The following is a 21,341-nucleotide window of genomic DNA, read 5'->3' as shown; positions in this document are numbered from 1 at the left end:
AATTTAACAAATTTACATTCCCCCATTAAGTTCGTTGGCTCGGTGTGTTCGATTTTTGATATTTCACTGCCTCATGTGCATGACTAAAGCCATGCATGTTTAGCCATGTGAAAAAACTATATCAACATCATATAAAATACAATCTCTCTGCCTCTCTCTCTGGCCCACGATCTCAAGTCTCTTTTTTTTTTTTAAATAAAACTCTCGGCAGCTCTCTCGTTTTGCAGCTTTTGTCGCATTTCGGCAGCTCTTGCGCCTGATGCGCGCGTCTTGGGGTTTCAGTTTCGTTCACGACTTCGTCGCGTTTGGCAGCAGCAGTAGAAATCGGCAGCAAAGCAATAGCTACAGCCATATAGCGAAAGAAAACGATATCACTTTGTGCTCTTTTATTACGTGTACCTTATAAGAAAGAAGCGTTAGTTATAAATCAAATTACGTGTTTTACCTGCGCTCTTTCTTTAAAGTCCGCTGTTGTCGCCGCGCCCTTGCGATTGTCGTTCGAGTCCACGTTGTGAGTTTGAAAACCAGAAAACAGCTGTTACAAGACAAAGCAAAAAAGCAAAAACGCTCGCTCACTCGCGCCTAATATGAAGTCTTAGTTCGCTGCCTAAGTCTTTTGTTTTGTGCGGAGGCGCACGCGAATTTCAGTGTGAAAAAACCGATCGGTGTGTGTGCAGAAACAAATCGAAATAAACAAGACTATTTACTGGCAGCTGCGGCAGGCAAACCAGTTGTGCAACTGCTATTCGCATCATCCATTGAACCACATTGCCCAGTGCCCAGTGCCCAGTGTCCAGTGCATCCCTTTCGGAAACGGCAAAATGGCTCCGAAGAAAGAGGCAACCTTGAGCCAGCAGCAGACGCAGCAGCCCGTCATGGACCTCGAAAGGATAAAGCGGCACTTCAGCTGGTCGGATCCCAGTGCCATGTGAGTCACAGCCATTACAGCTGGCTTAACAGTTCCCTTAATGGTCCATAAACTAGTCGTTAAGTCGAGAGCCGTCGTCGAAACGGAACTGAACCATCTACCGATCATCATCTAAAGTTCGTTGCCGAAGTCATTCGATTTTAACCCAAGCAATAACAACAAATTGTTGTTTGCTTCATGGTCGCCGCTTAAGAACATAGTGTTTTCGTTATGTTTTAATCAAATAGTTTGGTTATTTATTGCAAAGCTAAAGCTTAAACATACACATTGCATAACAGTCGGGCACGTGTTTTATGTCATTTATTTTTGGAACGCCAGATCGAAAAACATATTTATCAGTTCGATTCGCCGTTTAATGAATATTCAAATAAGCCGAGTGAAAGAAACCGCATATCATCACATTCATTATTGAGCGAGCTGTGAAGTACTTATTTGAGATCCTCGATAGCCGCCCTCTACATCTGGAGTTCGGTGCATTGCACAAGGCTGGCATAATGGCTGGCTGGGTGAAATGAAAATATAGACAACTCACTGGGGAGCTGATCATTATCGGAGTCGGAGTCGAAGTCAGGAATCCGTGAGCCCAGCTTGTCGCCGCCTGGCAAATTCCCAATTTTGCAATTCGTAATAGTCTGCGCAAATTCCACGTCATGCTTATTAAGCGTTGGGCTTTAATTGCATTTATTCACATGCTAAGCAACTTTAGCAACTTCAGCCACTTTGCAAAGTGACGAGTGAAATTCGCAATTATATAAATACGTAGTAAGGTAACAAATTCGTAGCAAGTTATGGCACACTCTGCGATGAGCTACTGAACGCCAAGCTGAAGGCTTAAAAATAGAACCCAGGGTCGCTATAGCTATAGGGCGATGGTTTCTACTAAAGAGACTGTTTAGCCTCGCTCGGCAACGGCTGGCTGGCTTTCAGCACTTAGCATTTAATATAACTAATTGCAAATTTCAATAATTTCCCTCACAAATCCGCACAAATAATGGCAAACAAATGAGTTTTCGTACAAATTAACGTCCATCATCGCCGCAATCAGCGTCAGCCGGCAGATTTTTGCAGCTGAGTGGATTGTGACACATCCGGCAATCGGTCGATTTCGCACAATGTGTGAAAAATTATTTTACCATAATTCCACGCAACTTCAGGTACAAGGGAGGTGTGTTTCGCTGCGAAAGTATCGGCTTTATGCAAATAAAATTGGTCATTCATTTATGCTGGTTTTCTTCTTTGGTTCGCTTTTTGAATGACATAATATTGGCAGCACATGCGATCCCAAGCAAGGGCGTAGCACAGAAGTATTTCAATTTAGGGTACAAACTTATAATATGAACTTATAAGTGCTCTACAAATAACTTTCCTTTGATAATGTCTATAATTAAATGTGCACTTTGTATTCTAGCACCCCTTTTTATGCCAACACCCATGTACCACAATATATTTCAAACATAATCATATCATTAGCATTCGAATGCGGCTTTAGGTCGGATCTATAACCGCCGTATCGATGGTCGAAATGAGATTGTTTGTTGCCTTTAACGGTGTTTCTCTTGTGTTGGCCTTCATTATACAACATCCACCTTACAATCAGCTACGTCACTTCCGCATGAACTAGTTCAGATGTGAGTGGCATCGAAGTATTGGGAAATTACTCCGATTTCTGTCTGTCAACATGTTTTACCTATACCTGTCGCTCCTGGCGTGTCATTAATTGTTGTTATGGACGATTGTGGGTGATGATTTGCAACCCAAGCACGCCCTCATACAGACGAAGCCGTTTAAAACAGTTTTAGCACGCGTTCAAATTAAAATTCTAATGGCTGACTGTACAATTGGAATTCTGAAAACCATTTGCAATCAATGATAGCTATCTGCTAATCTGCGCAGTTATTTTATGGCGCAATTAAAATTATTTTTTATCGCTTACTTAAGAAGGCTTAAAGGAAATTTATTGGTTACACCAAATTTAGGATCCTTTATGACTAACGTAAAATCTATATTAAGTTGTATATACTTAGCAAATATGTGTTAACGTTGAGCCCATCATTTAATGGTTGTTTTAAAACCTATACCCCGAAATGTGTTGCATAGTGTAAAAAGCTTTGATATGAGCTTTGATGAATCGTATAGCTACCACGTTTTTATCGTTTCACTTTGAACTTGGCTTAGCTCCTAAAAGCCCGCTTTTACTTAAGCTTTTCATTGAATTGGCGTAGCAAAATGATATAAAACTCAAGCTCAAAGTAAAAGCTCCAAAGCAATTTAAAGTCGTCAGCGTTGTCTAATAAATGACATTAGCCGAGACAAAAAACGTAAGCTCAATAACCATTTGATTGCTCAGTCACACGATTATAGCTACTGGATCTGAGAATGTACAGACTCGTTGATCTCCAGTAATAGGCTTCAAAGGTCGTAGAGCAAATCTATTTGAAACTATCTTTTGTAGAACATTAGTAACTATTTAAGCCATGTTCTATACGTACATTTTCAGACAGACCGTCTACAAGCTATGTTGAACTTTGTTTTTTAGCCATTAAGGTAGATTATGCTTAATTTCTATCCCACTCACTGTGGAGACAGTCGTTTGACCTGTAAGGCCACAGATCTTAAAGGAAATCACCACTCATTTTAATAAAAAAAAGAAATCTGAAAAAAAAAGAGCACATGCGTGTCATAAGAACTTTAACAATTGAAGGTTTATTTCCGTGATGTGCAAGTGTCTCTGGCTTTAGCATTTCTGAGTAACCTACCACCTTTTGATAAACTGAAGAACACAGTTTGGAATTAAAAAGTGTGAGCTAAATTTTAATGTCAACCAGCCATATCACGTAGGCTTAATATAATTGTCCTGAATAAAGACTGTCGCATAAATTTTCGCCTGTTCTTAGGCCTTTTGTGCGACGGTCTTTTCCACGAAACAATGACGTTGTTATGGTCGTTTTTCTTTTGTGAAATTTTGTAAATATCTTTAAGGTACTTTCACTGCAAGAAGCCACATGCATTGTCTTAGAGCAACTATTTCAGCGTATTTGCTCATAGCATTAACAACAATTTGGCCAGTCTGCTAATTGCCACAAAATGTGGTCAAACAGACAAAAAAGTTGCACAACGCGACCAATCAACTTGGCAAAAATCTGACTCAAATGCCTTGCATTGTGTGCCAAAAAAGTTTTCCCCCCGATAATTATAGATATATGTATATCCGAAAAATAGAGCTCAGTCCCAAATCGCTCGACCAGCTTTCGGTTTCCATTTGATTTAATTTTATGTGGCTTGTTTCTTTTGCTCATTTGCTGGTTTACAAAAGACCTTGACACATTTGGGGCGTGTATTATGTTTTCTTTTTTTGATAGCTTTGGCCAAAATCTTCACAAATTATTCCAGCTGAAGACGAGTCAAGCCAGATTCACTTTACTATTCAGCTTCTACTCTGTGATTCCAAGTGAACCAAGTAATTACAGCAAAACCAATGGGCCGTTTGCGTTTGCCATTTCGTAGATCTTTGTTTATGAACCAGCTACAATCCCTAATTGTAATTAATTTATCTGTTACATTAGCAGCTCTTTTGCATGTGTCCACTCGAAAATATGCCAAACTAGTCGAGCCTTAGCTCAGAGTTGTAGAAATTGCATAATATTTGGCAAGACGCGAAAGAAACTACTTTGAGTGCTGAAAAGCTTGGCGGCAGCTCGAGCTTTTCACTCTATTGCTCTGAGCTGCAGTGAGCAAAATTGGAGAAAAATCTTGAATATCTTGGAAAGATTTGAACACAACAACCTTATAAAGGTTAATGAAACTTAATTGATCTGATGGCTTAAAAAGTGGCAATTTACTTGAGGTCAATTGTTGCCTATGGTTGAACAGGAACAGGAAGATACAATTTAATTACTCGACTCGCTCAAAGAGTTACTTTTAATTTTAGTGCTAAGGTCTCTTTTTCAACGGTATTTTTAAATGCCTCTTTCTTGTATTAAATCTCCTGTGATTCACAGGGGATTAGGACACAGTCTGAGTGAGCGAACAAAAACGAGTTTCGAGCGAAAGGGAAATTTTATCGTTAAGTGCAATCCGTTTTATGGACTTTAGTTTGCCGCCACCGTCGTCTCGTGGCTGGATGCAATTAATTTAAAGCCAGACTGGAGCTTCTGCAGTCCGTCTGGAATTTGGCCCCTTTGCTCCGCCAGCTTCCCAGCAAACTTCCTCCTCTCAAAACCGACGACCTTGTGCCCATTTTCACAGCAGCGTAAAAACAGAGAGATAAACCGAAAAATGGAGGGAAAGAAGAAACTAAACTGAAATGAATGGGGACTAAGACTGGGAATGGAGGGCTATAAATGTGGATTTGAAATGTGCACATCGCAAGACAAAAGAGCGAAATTGTAAGTGAAGCTGTCGAGTGTAGTATTGATGCAATGGCAAAACCCAAAAACGTTTGTCAACCAATTTCTTTAATAACTTTATTGCTATTTTCACATTTAGCATTTGTTGTTGTTCTCGTTTTTCCAAGCCGAAGTCAACAAACTTGTCCAAGGTGTTGTAGTTGCTTGCACAGCATGACTGGCCAAAAAAAGAAACGTCCATAAGACAAAGAAAGACAAAAAGCCAAGTTAGAAAATTGCAAGCTTAGTTTTGGATTTCGTCTTGATGGCAAGCCGTGTTGGCTGTGTTATACTTGTGTGGGCGTTATCCATTAGTTGAAACTAAGACAACAGTTACGAAATTTGCAACTTGTAAGAGCCAAAATATTGAAGGCTTCACACGGCTTCCACTGCACAAGTTAGTATACCATACTTATTGTAAATTACATGGAAATGGAAACAAGATGTGGATGAGCAGAGTGAATCATAACCGTTATAAAACTATTGCCACATATCCCAATTTAATGATGAATGAGGGCTGAGGAACAGAGTTTTCAGGGCTCATTAGCACGTTGCGCGTCGTATGTTCCAAAAACCATGTCAAGTGCGACAGCGACGCACTTCGTTTATTTATTTCTTGATATCCCCTGAAACAAGTCTGAATTGCTTGTTATGTACACTACAGTAATATCCATTGCAGCGACTACGAGGATGTTTACAGGCCCATCAGTCAGCCGCGAAATCGGTTTTATGCGATTCATTAAATCCGACTGCCCGTTCCACCTGGCGAATGAGTAATCTGTAAGGAAAAAATCACACAGGCCAATTATATAGCGATTTGTTAGCTTGATAAGTTACTGTTTTAGATCCCAGGAAAGCATGACGGGCAGATATTATAATGTGTAGCAGGCGACCTTGCCAGTTAATTGCCGTTTAATAGCAGAAGAAAAAATATAAAGCTCCCAAAAAATTGAAACCCAACTTGCTATTGTATTGCTGTCCATTGACCATTGACCACCTGCTTAAGATGTTCGAACGCGATTTGTTACAACACCCGATTCGATGGTACTCTTTTGGCCAGAAACACCCACATCGCCAAGTTGGCTGTGCATTTTCAATGTCAGCATTGCGCAAAAGTGGACAGTTTAGTCTGTTTGGATATTTTCTTGTTTCTTTCTTGTGGCTTCGTTTTTCCCTAACACACGTCAAACGCCCTTAGTCACGCCCTTAACGCCGGCTTGTTAATTTTTTCGATTTTTTTTTCTTCTTGGATGACATTGAAATTGTGCAATAGGCAAACAAAAAAATTTTTATATAGACATGTTTATTGAATTTGCGGCTTGGCTGCCTGTCTGTCCATCACTCAGCCACCAAAAGCATTCTTTGGCATAGCAATTATAGTAATTAAGGCATTTAATTTCGCCTTGAGCAGCTGCAAAAATGTCTATCTCTCCATGGCCCATTTGATCTATTAGCGGTGAACTTTGCTCCAGTTGGATTGTTAGTTACTTGTGCAAAGAAAAGCAGTAGCAGCCCTAATAAAAAAAGACTTGGGAATTTTAATGGGATTGCGATTGCAATTACGGCCAAATGAAGCCATTAAATGATCTAAAAAAAATAAGAGAGGCGCAGTGAATGGGTGAGCGGCCCATTGGGCTTTTGCAATTCTGGCCGAAGAAGAAGATAGCCAAGGTCGTTCGTGGATTGCATAAGTGGTATGTATGTACATGTAACGTCACAACAACGACGTAAAAAACCCAAAAACCGGGGCCCTTTTTCAGAGAAGGTGAACCGCCGCCAGGAGCGAAGCCAACAAACTTGCCACTCGTTCACTTGTTTTGCTGGACGCGACGAGCTCATTCGCCGCAAACTTGCCACCAAACCGCTCAAAAGTGAGTGGCTTTTCGAGTGGTTTTGAGGCGCAGGTGTTTTGCGGTTTGCTATCGCTTAAGCTTTAGCTTTTCAGTCGAGACTCAGGCACTTAGACAGTCAGTCACTCGCAGGTCCAACAACTAGACGCGTTAAAAGTCGCGCTTGAAACGCACGTGCAAAAGTGCAATCGCAGTCCGCTCGCCTACCGCTCGCTCGCTCCCTCTCTCTCGCACTTGCTCTTGCGCTGCCTCCATCTCTGTCGCTACCATTGACAAAGTGTAAAGTGCAAAGCCAGCAGCGCCGACGTCGACGCAGCGTCAGCGTCTCAGCATCAGCTTAAGTCAACTCAGCTCGGCTCAGTCCGCCTTTTGGCCAGCGACTCAAAGTCAGTCTTAGCCGAACCTTTCAGCGCAACGCAAGTGCTCCGGTTATACGCTCCTCGGTCCGCTCGCCGTTTTAAGTGTGAACCCCCGTGGAACGTCGACAGATCCCATCCCCATCGGCTATTGAGATCCCAAGCGATCGCGTTCGTGTCCTAAGTCTTTCGTTTGGCGAGAAGTGGATTATAAAACGAAACCAGCGAAACGACTGAAATTGTTTGCAAACATATTTGCTCCCAGTCCAACTAGAACGCGCATTGTAAGTGTAAATTTGCTCATCAAACAAAATGGGACTTTTTTGGAATTTGCCGAGTTTGAATGGCCAACAGTGCCGACATCGACACACGTTTCAGGAAATCGTCCAAAAGGCATTCAGTATGATATTTAAGCGAACAACAGCTTATTCTTTACAAAAACAAATGGCCGCTGCCAATGGCTGCTTTGTCGTCAATTACTTTGTTTGCGAACTTCCACCATCATCATAATCATCATCATCGAGATCCACATCATCAATAACAAAGTGGATGTCTCCGCCCGCGTTTCCTTCTCCCCTCAAAATGTTTCAACGCGTGTGCTCCGCGCTTGGCATACAAATAATAAGCGGAGTGGTGGTCATCGTGTCCCTCCCCAAGACGTTGTTAGAATATGCCCACTCTGATATTACCAATCCGTCGACGGCAACTCCATCGCGATATTGCTACACATTTTGCCTGTAATGAATGTGAATTGCATAAAAAAATTGTGGAAAATGTGGTCATAATTTCGGTCATTAACTGCATTTCACATCGCCCCGATGTGTCATTCATGCAGCCATTGTACATGAATATTATCGCCAGAGCACTTTGCGTAATGTTGTTTTTATTGATCGGCTATATGGCAGAGTGCAGAAGCCTCAGTAACAATAAACTGCCTGGCTTTTTGTTGCAGTGGAATTTTTCTGATTCTAGTGCCGGACTTCAAGCACTTTCCTCGGGCAGTAAAAAACACGTTTCTGACCTACGACTGCCATAAGTATTTACCTAAAAGCCCTTTGATTCTCAGTATATGCCTGAGATCAGCGCATTCCAGCTGATCCGTCCCGTCTGACCAAATAAACGAATTAGCGGCTGTAGGTGACGCCCACCACCAAAATGGGAAGAGGTCAACTACAAACAGATAGCAGCTAGCCACTTTTTCACTGGACATTGCGAATTGCAATTCGAGCAAAGTTCAGCGCAATTAAGTTCTGTGACTTTTTGCATTTTCATTGCACAAGTTGCAAAGCGTCATAATAATAACAATTATATCTTACAATAAAGTGCATTCATCGTCGTATTTTGTGCACCCAAAGACCTTCGGCGAAGGCCCTGAAATTAGTTGTCAAGGTTTTAGCCCCTCTCTCTCCACATGTGCATTTCCGAGCTGTGCAGCATTTAAAGTTTAAACTTGAACTGGTAAATTCGACTTGGGTTTTTTTGTTTTCCAGTATCTGTCTTTCTTTCTTTCGGTCTGTGAGCATTTTCGGGGCCTCTTATTCTCTGTTTATCACGTCGCGGCTATGCCTCGAGCAGAGTTCAAGGTGCCTTCGATCCATTCCACTCGGCAACAGTGTGAAGTTGACTGAGACTGTGTCTAGATATCCAGAGGTATAGGCATCATTATTAAGCCGTAAAACGCTGCGACACTTAATTAATACCAAGGCAGCGGCGCTGAGCTATTAAGATAAAAGCTTATATAAATAGCCGGCAGAACTCGAGAAAATTCGCTTAGCAATCGGATCCGTTCCGATATGATTATGGGGATTGTTAGACTAATTGCAAACAATTTGCATTGCTCTAACCGATTTTAAGCGAACGGCTAATACTTCCCCTTACAATGATTGCACTGAACTGCATAACAAATCAGAATCAAATTGTTCTTAAACTGGACTTAATACTGTGCTGTGTCCCATGACGCCGGTCACTTAATAACCGATCAACAGGCCCTAATTGCTCAATAAAGTCAAGTAAGATATTTAACGAGCTGCTTGAGATTAAATCCGGACGACAGTTCGTCATATTGATTTCTCAATTGGCCTTACAGCTGTAGACCTTTAAGGTACATCTGTAATTCCGACTCGTGGACATTATAAATTCAAAAGGGGTGGAAAAATATTCCATGGCAAGCCCAGCATTTGTCGGGGTTCACGTGACCCCTGCTGAACTCCAAGTAGTCTGGATGTGATTGTGCAACTGTGAGACATACACAACAATTGAGAAAATTAAATATTAATTGAGGCAATCGGACATTCTCTTTCGAGTTTTCGCAGGAATCGGACTTCAGACTGGTTTTAGTAGAGCAACTACTGCCAATCGATACACGCCACTAGCGAATTGATTAGGTCCAACTCAAGTTGGCTTTACAGACTACCATCTGGATTATCTAACACCTTGGTTTTAGTCAGTGCGGGAGTGAGGGTGAGTGCTCGACTATTTATTTTTGGGCACGGAGCGCAGAAAAGTCTAAAGACCTGTTGCAGAACCAGTTGCTAACTGGTTTGGCTCGCCATTTGCAGAAATGGCCAAATGCCCGCCCGTCGAAGAAGTTGCAGTCACGAAAGTGTGTCGCATACTGTTGCACTTCTGCTGGAAAGCCAACTCACCGACATACGTGCCTGAAATTATGTCATCGGAAAAGCCAGTCGAAGAAAATGAAAACTGGCCACTAGAGATCGAAAGTGTTGGGTGTTGAGTGCACATCGAGGAGATTTTTTCTTTTGGGTTGTTATTCTTAAAATTTTCGAGGCCGTATTAATGTCGTTTTGTAGCCCACACACGTAGGCCCATTAAGCCTTAAGTTTTAATTATGGTTTTTCCTGTCTGCAGCTGCTGAAAAGTCGTTCAGCGCTTGCATCGAGATTGCCCCATTGAAATTTAAATTGTGTTGAATAAATTCATCCAAGCATTGTCTGCAGCTGGTTAAGCGGCTAAATGGTTAAATGGCTGTATGCTTTTATGCTCAACTGGCCACCAACTGATTGAGCAACTTTTAAATGCATTGCGAGTCCATGGGTTTTTCAGATGACTAACTCGTAACTGATGCTTGCTTGCCCCCTATTTTTTCGGGTTCTCACTTAGCACATGGGATGACGCACTTGTTAGCGCTTAGATAAAACTTTCCGCTGCACCGGAAACTCACGGAGCTACACCATTGCATGCCAGCTACTTTTGACCTTGGCAATAGAAAAACGGCAACGCACTCGGCATGCAAACTAGGCATCAGCGAATAGCAAATGATTGCTAAGAACTTGCCTGTTGTTTTCAAAGCTGAAAGCTGATACTTCGGTGCTTAACACATCTCCAAGTGACTCCGAAAACATCAGAGATCCAATGTCAAATGCGTACATTGCTATCGGGCTCTCAATTATTATTGTTATTACTACTTAAATTGTTATTGTTGCGCGGAACTAAGCGGCTTTTGGTCCGTTCGCATATCGAATCGCCGCTTTTGGTCCAAGAAACATTCACAGTTGTGTAAAAGTTGACCGTACAACACTGCAGTCATCTGAAATGACTCAGCATTATGGCATTATACCATTACCACAACTACAGTAGTAAACACCGCAAGGTGCTGATTGTATCATGTTTGAAACGGGGATCAACCGGTTGTTGTTACTTTTCGAGTGATCTAGAAGCAGACTTTTCTCCCAAATTCTAAGCTACTTATGGCGTAAAATCATTGATGATTTCTCATTCATCAGCATCAATGACTTGACTTTTGGCCAAAGCAGATCATATACAACGTGACGCATGCGCAATATTGAAAGCACAGGTGAAAGAAACACAAGCCGGCAAGAGAAAAATAGATGGATACACATACAAGCTCTGCAAACTCCAGGTCTCCAGCCAATGCATAAATCAAACAAAAATTTACGCTCAAACATGACTATTATTTATACATTTCAGCAATGTGTGCCTGAAACACATAAAAAGCACAGCCTCTCAGCCACTTGGGCATTGCAAAAGATTGGCCCGGCAGCGAAGTAAAAGTATACGCTTAACAAAGTAACTAGCATTTAGACAAAGGCAAATAAAAGCAAGCAATAGGCGAAACAAAGCCAACAAAACAACACCCACCATCGCCGACAAAAAAACAAACGAAAAACAAATAAAATGCTGATATCAACGTAAGTAAATTCGTAAATTCGTGGGTAAACGTGCAGAGATTACGACTATAAATTGCAATCAAGGTGCGAAACAAACGCAATCATTTCGGTTTATTTTCGTTTTTTTTTTTCTTTCTCCACTTTGACCCACTGATGTTGACCCACTTGGTGGCAAGTCAATCGGCCATCAGTCATCGGCTTGGGATTTGGGGAATCGGCATTATCTACCAGTTTCCTGCTGTCAACGCCCGATCTCGACTTCAACACTTGTCCAGCCATCAACATTGCATAATCCAGCGATTTGACTTTTCCAGCTCTTCCACCCTTTTGCCTGTCTTTTTTCCCACTTGTGAACACATATATGTATTTTTTGTATTTTTTGTGTCTTTTGCTGATTTTTTAATCGCTTTTGCATATTTGCCAGCTAGGCCCAAAAATGCGACCGCATTTCTCAGCGGGGCGAACGAGTTTGTAATTATGTCAAATACCAAAAGGCTCATTGCATAATGCCCCGCCATTGCGAATTCGTCTTCTTTTGGTTTTAAATCAACTTCTGCGAACTCATACGATTCATGTGAAGATGAAACACTTGCTGGGTATCTCCCAGCTTAAATTTTCAGTCTGTAAATTATGGAGGTTTGCTGATTTATTTGGCAAATGACAAGTCTGTCAGTTCAATGGCTTCCTCGTTGTCCCAAGAATAGAAGCTCTTAATCATATGCGCGCGCAAAAAGAGTACAGCAAAAGGCAATTACACGACATTTCCATCTTCCGCGTGTGGCAGCGACTTGTATGGAAATGGCTAAGAGGTGTTTTGCCTGCCAATAATAAGTACCCGGTCCGATCTGGAATTCCCCTGAAGTCTGGAGTCCTAAGAACCCACCGGGGATCGGCGTGCTTAGCATTCAGCATTCGTTCGCTGGCATTGATGCGTGACAGACTCCAGCTCATCGGAGCCAGGAACAATTTTAGCCCCGATAATGCCTCCCCCTTCAATGATTATAGACGATTAGGAGGCTCGATCATCAATGAAATCGCAGCACGAAGTGCAGCCTCTCAGGCTATTATGTAAAGTGGCACTGAAAAAAACGAAGCCCATTTAGATATTGATTACAATCAACTTACTGAAGGACGGGTCAAAATTCGTTCATGCTTCTGTACAATCAATATTTATACATCAAATCTGATTTTTCTCCCTGTGTACTTCCTAGTCTATATCTTTAGATGACCTCACTGTCGTCTCGGTGGGAGTCACTCTGCTCTTTGCCTCTCGCAGCACGCGTTTATTTCAAACTATTCGCCACGACAATTACACATTCTAAAGTTCGCATTTAGCACGGTGAGCAAAGGGCGGAAAGGAAAATGTGTCAGTTATGGCAGAGCAGTGCAGTTAATATTATTAATGGTTTCTGGTTAAGGGAAATGACGAGTCCGTTGTTTCGAAGTGTTTTTTCCGCCCAAAACTCGGTATGTTGACAAAGCCTAACCAATTCTCACGCTCCACCATTCAGATGGGTGCGTCTGTGAAGAAATCAAACAGATAAGAGTCACAAAAGATGGTGGACCCGTGCTGAGCACATCGCTGCATGCATAAATAGCGCTCTAATAGTTAATTAAATTATCAATAAGCATTCACAAGCACAAACAAACACCACCAACGGCGGGTAAAAATCTTCAAGCCATAAATGTCAAGCACAAAAGTGAGGAGAAGAGGAAAAAATGTCGGTTTGTTGTCATTATAAAAAACTACCTGGCCTGACCTTGTCCATTGTTGACTGGCGCACACAGAGACGCACCGATTTACGCAACCCGCGAGTGTTGGCTGTTGTCTCTTGGCTTTTGGGCTGTGACTAACTCCGCGCCAACCACTGTGCGCGTACGCAAATCGAAAGACTCAGGCAACGAACTTGAAACACATTTCGTCAACTGGTCGAATGAAATTGCAGCATGGCAGCATTTCTGAGTGCGTTTGATATTCAGAATTCGTGCGGCCCAGCCCCAAATGTTGTCAGCGCATTATGCTAATATTTGATAGGCCGCATAATATAGCCACTTAATTTTCCCTGCAAACGGAGCTATTTGAGGATGTTTGCTCGCCACTCGACCGTTGGGCAACACAATCCCAATTCCAATCCCAACCCATCTCGTGCCATATATTAAATGCAAATATTTGCCGCCGATCGAATATTTATCTTAACGAGAAGTAACGCAATCTATTAGCAAAAACTCGGGACGGTCAAATCGTTTCGTTTTCGAAAGCGACTTCGGTGGGAACAGAAAAAAGGCAAAATATCGTCAATCGAATGCGCTCAATTAGTGACCTTGAACTAGTTTCCCCCTCCAGCGTGTTATTTATATTTGGGTCTGTTTGTCTCGCTTCTCGTTTTCTGGTATGACTTGCTCGTTTGCCAGCGCTAATGATATGAAAAGCCGAAAAAAATAATTTATAGCTGGCAGTCAAAATATGTTTATAAGGTGCGAATGTGATTAATTGCAGGCAATTATGAACTTTCTTTCCCCGACTAACAGTGCAGCTAACCTTGACCCAAAATTGTCGAATCTTTTGGCTGCTTACACGTTTGCGACGCGTGCAAAAACTGCATGGGAATTGCATAATTTTCTGCCAATGCAAATGCAAATGATAACTGCAAACTGCAAAGTTGTCTTGCATATTTACTCGACGGCTGACCAACTTGGTAGTGGATGGATGGCTGTTGGGCAACCAACCATTGCTGGTCCAAAACCAGACTTGGCCAACGACTTTACCTCACCTCGTGCATTCAATACGACTTCAGCTTAACTTTAACTTTAACTTCGGCTGGACTCCAGCTTTTCGGCCGACCAAGTGGCCAAAAAGCGCGTTGCTCAAGAGACGAGTGCCCAACTATAAATATTGAAATGAAAAGTGTTGCCAAGCTTGTCCATTGTATTTTTTGCCGTTTCGCTCTGTTTTATGCTTTTTTGCAATATGTGCCGCTGACATAGTTTCGGTGTCGAGATGCCGAGCTATTGAAGCATACCCCACAAAGCCCAAAGCACACATTCAAAGCGGGTTCAAATGCAAAACGTTATGCAAATGTATATATCTGATATGCGACAGCAGGAAGCTGCCAATTATAACACTATTAAATATTCTAGCCAGCGAATGAAACCAGTTTTGTATAGTTGAAACTCTCTACAATGTATGGTTAACACAGATGATTCCCATTAATGTTCACACTTAAAAGGATTAGCTCAGAAAGGTCTTACAAAACCAGAGTAACTAAAAGATACGTAAGGCGTTTTTGAAAAGTGTGTCATCACTTTTTTAGCGACTTTTATGGACATGGAAACTGAGATCTTACTTTGTGCAATTTTTATTAATTCATAAGAAAGTTTATAAATAGTTTGCTAATTCCGCTATTGATCTCTAAAGTTAAATAAACGTAATCTTAGTAATCTCTTTTTTTTTCAAGTTCAGTAACAGCGTGCATTTAAAATGTAAATTCTCTTACGATTTATGCATTAAACTCGCAGCTGCATTGTTTACTTTAAGACTTTGTTTAACTCTAACGAATAAGTCAGCTTGGGTTTCTCTTAATCATACGATAATCTATGATTTTAAAAATGTTGATAGTATGAAGTGACTTGCAATAAACTCTAGAAATAATACTAGATGTGGTATTTCAACAATTAATATTTGATAACTCTAGGTACCATGATAATAATACTTTTCTGAAACGCTTAACCTGAAACCTTGAACTAATTCCTATTTCCCCATATCGTTGCAGCATTTCCACGGAGTCCGCGATGGCGGCCACAAACAACGATGGTGGCACACAGCCCAATGCCGTGGCGGCATGGGGTGCTCCGGCCAATGGACCCCGGAACACACAGGCCGCCGTATCCGTGCGGCATGCCTTCAAGGCGTACGGCAAGAAGAAGAATGCCAACCAGGTGCTGAACAACCTGAACATGACCGTGCCCAAGGGAACAATGTGAGTGAGAGTGATGAGAGCAATTCCGGGGCGGGATATCCATCAATAAAAGTGAAATGTTGACAGCTCAATTTAGCGAGTTCATAAAATAGAAACGGCGAAAGTAATTAGCACCTAATGCTGGCTGAACTCGAATTTGAAATTAGCAGCAATGCTAAGCGATTTCCTTGTGTCGCAGATTTGATTGCACTTGCACCGATCTCCGATCCGATTTCGTCTACATCAGAGGTCACTTGGTTACGCTTGCGTCTAATTGCGGCTATTATATTCGAGTAACCGGTTTAGTCGTTCGACTATCTTGCAATTGAAACGGCATTTTTGCATGATAATTCTAGCGGCTAAGCGAGGGTCGTTAGGAAAGTTCACCTGAACTCGGATCGCAGAGATGCCCCTGGTGGAGTGATCCCAATTAAGCCGCTACACAACTGACGTCAATGACGCGACTAAGTCCACACGTCTTGCCAATTAATCCCGAAATCTATTTGTATGCCAGACACCGGGCTTATTTGCGTTATTCTCGAAACAAAACCAATATGCCCGGCTATATTGATCGATTGTCGTCTGAAGAGATTGCAAATGGCTGCAAAACAATAATGATGTTTGTTCAGAGACCCCCCAAACTGATCTATTGCCATCTTTGTCGCGGCACATGTGCTTAATTGCGGCACACGAATTTTTGGCAAACATTTAGGGGCCATAAAAATAAAAAATCGTATATTCATTTTTTTTTCTTCGCTGCCTTTGGCATTGGTTACGGCCCGAGCTGTATTATTAAAGTTTGTTTATTTCTTGTTTTCGGCATTCTGAGTGATTAATTCAGCGAATTAATGCTGTGTCGTAACGGATTTTTTATTTTATTCTCCGCCGTCTGTGCAGCAGTCTTGACCCAGTTAACAGCCTGGTTCGTTCAGCTTTTTGACCTAGGTCAGGTCGCCGAGTTAGTCACATTTTGTTTTTCGGCTCAAAACGAGTCAACGAACTGCTTTTGGGCTCTCAAAGTCAGTGCATTAGCGATTGAAGTCGATTAAAGGCTGTCCAACTTCCAGACAGACACTCCCATTCCCAGGGGCTATATTATCAGATTTTGTCTCGTTTAATTCGTTAAATGGCTCAGCACGCTAATTATAATAATAGATTCAATAAGAGGCCAAAACGTGCGACCTACGAGCTGCAATATTTTTTTGTCAAAGGCCGCAGACCAAACGAAAACAGACGACAAACTAACAATGCGATAATCACAATAATCACAGCCACCAAGTTCATCATGATGATGATGGTGATAATAATAATGGGGGACTAACCCCTCCCCAAACACACAAAAATGGGGCGGAGTCGCATTTTGTGATAGCTGCTGGCATTTCTTACATTTCAAGGTGAACATTTCGAAATAATTCAACTTGAACTGCTGAAATTAGCATTGACATCGCCGCCGACATGCCACGATCGTATATATACGTACATATATATCTATCCAGTTACATATATAGGCTTGTTTACGGTGGCGACAGTTTTCGTGCTGAATTGGCTAAATGTTTTTCCCTCTTTCTGCTTGCTTTTCATATAATCTCTTTGCCTCTTTGTCACGGTTGGCGACTTGACCTTTTGTGACCCCCTTTTAATGGTCGAAAAACGTATAAAAATGAGACCTTTCAGTAAAACTAAAAATGCTAATAAGTAACGTCTGCTATCCAATAATATTTTTCAAAAAAGATTTAGAGGCAATATAAGTGTATTCTCAAGTTAAGTTTACAAATAATAAATGACGGTTTTGATTTAGTATGGTATGTGTTAGGATTTTATTACTTTAACATTCCATCCTTAATAAACACATTTTAATCTGTTTTCTTTTTCTCTTTTCCCAGCTATGGACTTCTGGGAGCCTCCGGATGTGGCAAGACCACCCTGCTGTCCTGCATCGTGGGTCGTCGTTACATGGACGCCGGTGAGATCTTTGTGCTGGGCGGCAAGCCCGGCACTAGGGGATCAGGTGTTCCCGGAAAGCGTGTGGGCTACATGCCCCAGGAGATCGCACTGTACGGAGAGTTCTCCATCCAGGAGACCATGATGTACTTTGGCTGGATCTTCGGCATGGAGACCAAGGAGATCCTGGAGCGTCTACAGTTCCTGCTCAACTTCCTTGATCTGCCGTCGGAGAAGCGTCTGGTCAAGAATCTCAGTGGTGGTCAGCAGCGTCGTGTAAGTTTCGCTGTGGCCCTGATGCACGATCCAGAGTTGTTGATCCTGGATGAGCCCACCGTGGGCGTGGATCCACTGCTGCGTCAGAGCATCTGGAATCACCTGGTTCACATCACCAAGGCGGGCCAAAAGACGGTCATCATTACCACACATTATATTGAAGAGGCACGACAGGCGCATACAGTAAGTTATTCAGAGATTGGGTAGCTAAGTATAAGATAATTAATTAATTTAAATTAATTATCTTCAGATCGGTCTGATGCGGTCGGGTCATCTGCTGGCCGAGGAGTCACCCAGCGTCCTGCTCTCCATCTACAAGTGCATCAGCCTGGAGGAGGTGTTCCTCAAGCTGTCCCGCATCCAAAGTCAAAAGGGCGATGTGACTCATGTAAACTTCAGGTAAGGATCTAGACTGGCATGCACCACGTGGCTAACCCGATGACAACCACTCTAATCAACACTCTGAACTCTCCACTTTGACTCTCCTCCATCCGACACACTCGCATGCTCGCAATCTGTGTTCCACCTCCATCTGTTTGTGGTTTTGAACTGGTTTTTCGGGAGTAGTAACAACATCTCGTTGCACGCCATGGCCTTTGGCAGCAAGATGGACAAGCCGAGTTCCAGCCAGGAGGGCGGCGTGGTGGGCCTCAATTTCCACCAGAGCAAGGAGGTGCTCATCAACGACAGCAATGGCTCCATCTACACGGTTCGTTTTAGAATATCCTTGTGATTGCTAGGGTTTAATCTTTTGTATCTATCGTTTGGGTCAGCTCAACCAGGAGCCCTACAGTCCACCGCCATCCAGGCGCAACAATAATCCCAATGACGAGGAGAGTTGCCAGGACTGCTATGCCAACCTGTGCAAGATCACCTCCAAGGGCAAGATCCGCGCCCTGCTCACCAAGAACATGCTCCGCATGTGGCGCAACGTGGGCGTCATGCTCTTCATCTTCGCCCTGCCCGTCATGCAGGTGATCCTCTTCTGCCTGGCCATCGGACGCGATCCTCAGGGCCTGAACCTGGCCATAGTCAATGGAGAGATGAACGACACGGTAAGGGTAAGACACACATTTTACACACATTATTCGCACATTCAAAAACTTTACTCAGTATTCAAGGTAACATCAACTGAAGAGTTTGTTAGTTTGAATTCCGACTAAAATTTATAGATTTTACACTTATAAGTTTATTAAAACCCTCACAACCATAAAATCGTAATAAAGTTATATAGGGATTTTATTACCATTTGATGCCATTTAAGCAGAGCGTTTTATATGAGAAAATAAAAAGCACTTAAATATAAACTTAATGACAATGCAACTTGAATTAAAGACCAGTTCAACTATTTTAGTATTCCAATCACTTGCACTCTAACCAATTCAAATACTTGTGTTCTCAGGAAAACTGCTATTGGGAGGACGGATGCCACTTCAAGAACCTGGGATGTCGTTATCTGAGTCATTTGAATACAAGCGTGGTTAAAACATATTATGATGACCTGGACGATGCCAAAGAAGCGGTGAGAAAGGGCACAGCTTGGGGGGCGGTCTACATCAGCGAGAACTTCACGGACGCCTTTATTGCCCGAGCCAATCTGGGACGTGACTCCGACGATGAAACGATCGACTCCTCCGAGGTCAAGGTCTGGCTGGACATGTCCAACCAGCAGATCGGCGTCATGCTCAATCGGGACATCCAGCTGGCCTTCAGGGACTTCGCTATGGGCCTTCTCGGCCAGTGCGGCAGCAATCCAAAATTGGGCGACGTGCCCATTCAGTTCAGGGACCCCATCTACGGCACCATGAATCCATCGTTCACCGATTTCGTGGCACCTGGCGTGATCTTGACGTAGGTTTTATAGATATACATTTAATGGGAGAGTCATTAATGTTTTTGTTTTTCCGGTTTCTTTTATTTAATAGCATTGTATTCTTCTTGGCTGTCGCTTTGACGTCATCGGCTCTGATCATTGAGCGCACTGAGGTAAGTCGAGGAAAACTATCTTTTTTGGGGAACAATTATAATGAAATTTGCTTACTTCCTTTCAGGGCTTGTTGGATCGCTCTTGGGTGGCTGGCGTCTCGCCCTTCGAGATCCTCTTCTCGCACGTGATCACCCAGTTCGTGGTGATGTGCGGACAGACCACTCTGGTGCTGATCTTCATGCTGGTGGTGTTCGGAGTGACCAACAACGGCGACCTCTTCTGGGTGATAGTGCTGACCCTGTTGCAGGGCATGTGTGGAATGTGCTTCGGCTTCCTCATCTCCTCGGTGTGCGAGCTGGAGAGGAATGCCATCCAGTTGGCGCTGGGCTCCTTCTATCCCACCCTGCTGCTGTCTGGAGTGATCTGGCCTATTGAGGGCATGCCCGTGGTGCTGAGGTGAGTTTGTACGAAGATTAGTTTGTTGTGAATGGAAATGAAGGTTTTCTTATCCACCAGATACATATCACTGTGCCTGCCACTTACGCTGGCCACCTCGTCGCTGCGCTCCATCCTCACACGTGGCTGGGCGATACTGGAGTCGGATGTGTACATCGGCTATGTGAGCACGCTGTCCTGGATCGTGGGCTTCCTGGTGCTGACGCTTCTCGTGCTGCGGTCCAAGCGCGGCTAGGATCTTCAGATATTACGCTACTTTTAGATGCCTACTTTAGAACACGATTAGTCGTCCTTGTCGTCCTAGTTAGTTTACCCCCCCTTCGGGTCTTCTTCTTACTTCCGCTTCCGAGTTTCACTTCCCCTCGTATCTGCCCAAATGTCATAAATTATTTAAGCACATTCGCAGCTTTCCTTAGCTTTCCTTAGTTTTTCGCTCGGCACTCGTTTTTTCCTTAGGCTAAGTTCCGCACTTTCGTAGTTTAAAGCGTAAGGTTTAGGTTCTCCTAAATGCAATGTTGTAAATATTTTGTGTCACGAATTCAGTAATCCGTTGCTCTAGATGTCCATTATTTGCAACTCTCTGTACTAGACCTTTTCTCGATGCCGGCACGGGCAGTTTATCACATACAAACACAACTAATTTTATATATTTTCAATGGACTGTGATTGTTTTTTCTACATAATTCACGCGAATACACGTAGGGCAAGCCTAAACAAAAAGAAAACACAATGAAAAACGAACAAAAACAATGGTGGGTTTTGTTATTAACATTAAGTAGCTTAAAGCATTTTTTGTATGGGTTTAAGTTTTTTAAGGTAAAACATAATTAAATACAATAATGTAAACTACCATAAAGAGTACGTAAAAATATATTTCAGGAAATATTATGCGCAGAGCATAAGTATTTCACAACGAGCAAACATAAGACAATGAACAACGAACAAGTGAAAAACGTATTTATTTAAGTAAACATTAAATTGAACGCAGTTATGTATAAATATTAATAAAAAGTGAATAAATAAATAAAACTCAATTTTATTGTTGGCTTACTTACATTTTGAAATGAATGTTATTAGGTTAACATAGGCGCCAATGATATGTTACTAATGCATGTTCA

The 21,341-nt window shown here is 42.4% G+C and overlaps 1 protein-coding gene across 8 annotated transcripts; it reads left to right on the top strand.

Annotated features, from left to right (window-relative positions):
- The first annotated feature begins 303 nt into the window (after window positions 1–303).
- Window positions 304–21,257, top strand: LOC120452154 (ABC transporter G family member 20). Of its 8 annotated transcripts, none has more exons than XM_039636251.2 (11): window positions 7,297–7,803; window positions 11,468–11,688; window positions 15,438–15,644; window positions 17,507–18,023; window positions 18,091–18,239; window positions 18,444–18,549; window positions 18,614–18,895; window positions 19,243–19,691; window positions 19,766–19,826; window positions 19,892–20,223; window positions 20,284–21,257. In XM_039636251.2, the coding sequence occupies exons 2-11, from the start codon at window positions 11,675–11,677 to the stop codon at window positions 20,456–20,458; spliced, it is 2,292 nt and encodes a 763-aa protein (XP_039492185.1). In that variant the 5' UTR covers window positions 7,297–7,803; window positions 11,468–11,674; the 3' UTR covers window positions 20,459–21,257. The 8 variants fall into 8 exon arrangements, with proteins under 8 accessions (XP_039492181.1, XP_039492180.1, XP_039492178.1 ...); XM_039636249.2 differs by having other exon boundaries at window positions 18,408–18,549; XM_039636248.2 differs by having other exon boundaries at window positions 18,408–18,549; window positions 18,614–18,901.
- Window positions 21,258–21,341: the final 84 nt, after the last annotated feature.

This window comes from Drosophila santomea, chromosome 3R (genome assembly GCF_016746245.2).
Source record: "Drosophila santomea strain STO CAGO 1482 chromosome 3R, Prin_Dsan_1.1, whole genome shotgun sequence".
NCBI lineage: Eukaryota > Metazoa > Arthropoda > Insecta > Diptera > Drosophilidae > Drosophila > Drosophila santomea.
This window is presented reverse-complemented; position numbering and strand designations above follow the sequence as displayed.

Excerpts from the sequence above, each read along its gene's own strand:
- LOC120452154 (XM_039636244.2), top strand. The coding sequence starts at position 822 with ATGGCTCCGAAGAAAGAGGCAACCTTGAGCCAGCAGCAGACGCAGCAG. Across the intron at positions 18,240-18,407 it reads GTGACTCATGTAAACTTCAG|TAACAACATCTCGTTGCACG; the intron begins GTAAGGATCTAG and ends TTTCGGGAGTAG. Across the intron at positions 18,550-18,613 it reads GCAATGGCTCCATCTACACG|CTCAACCAGGAGCCCTACAG; the intron begins GTTCGTTTTAGA and ends CGTTTGGGTCAG.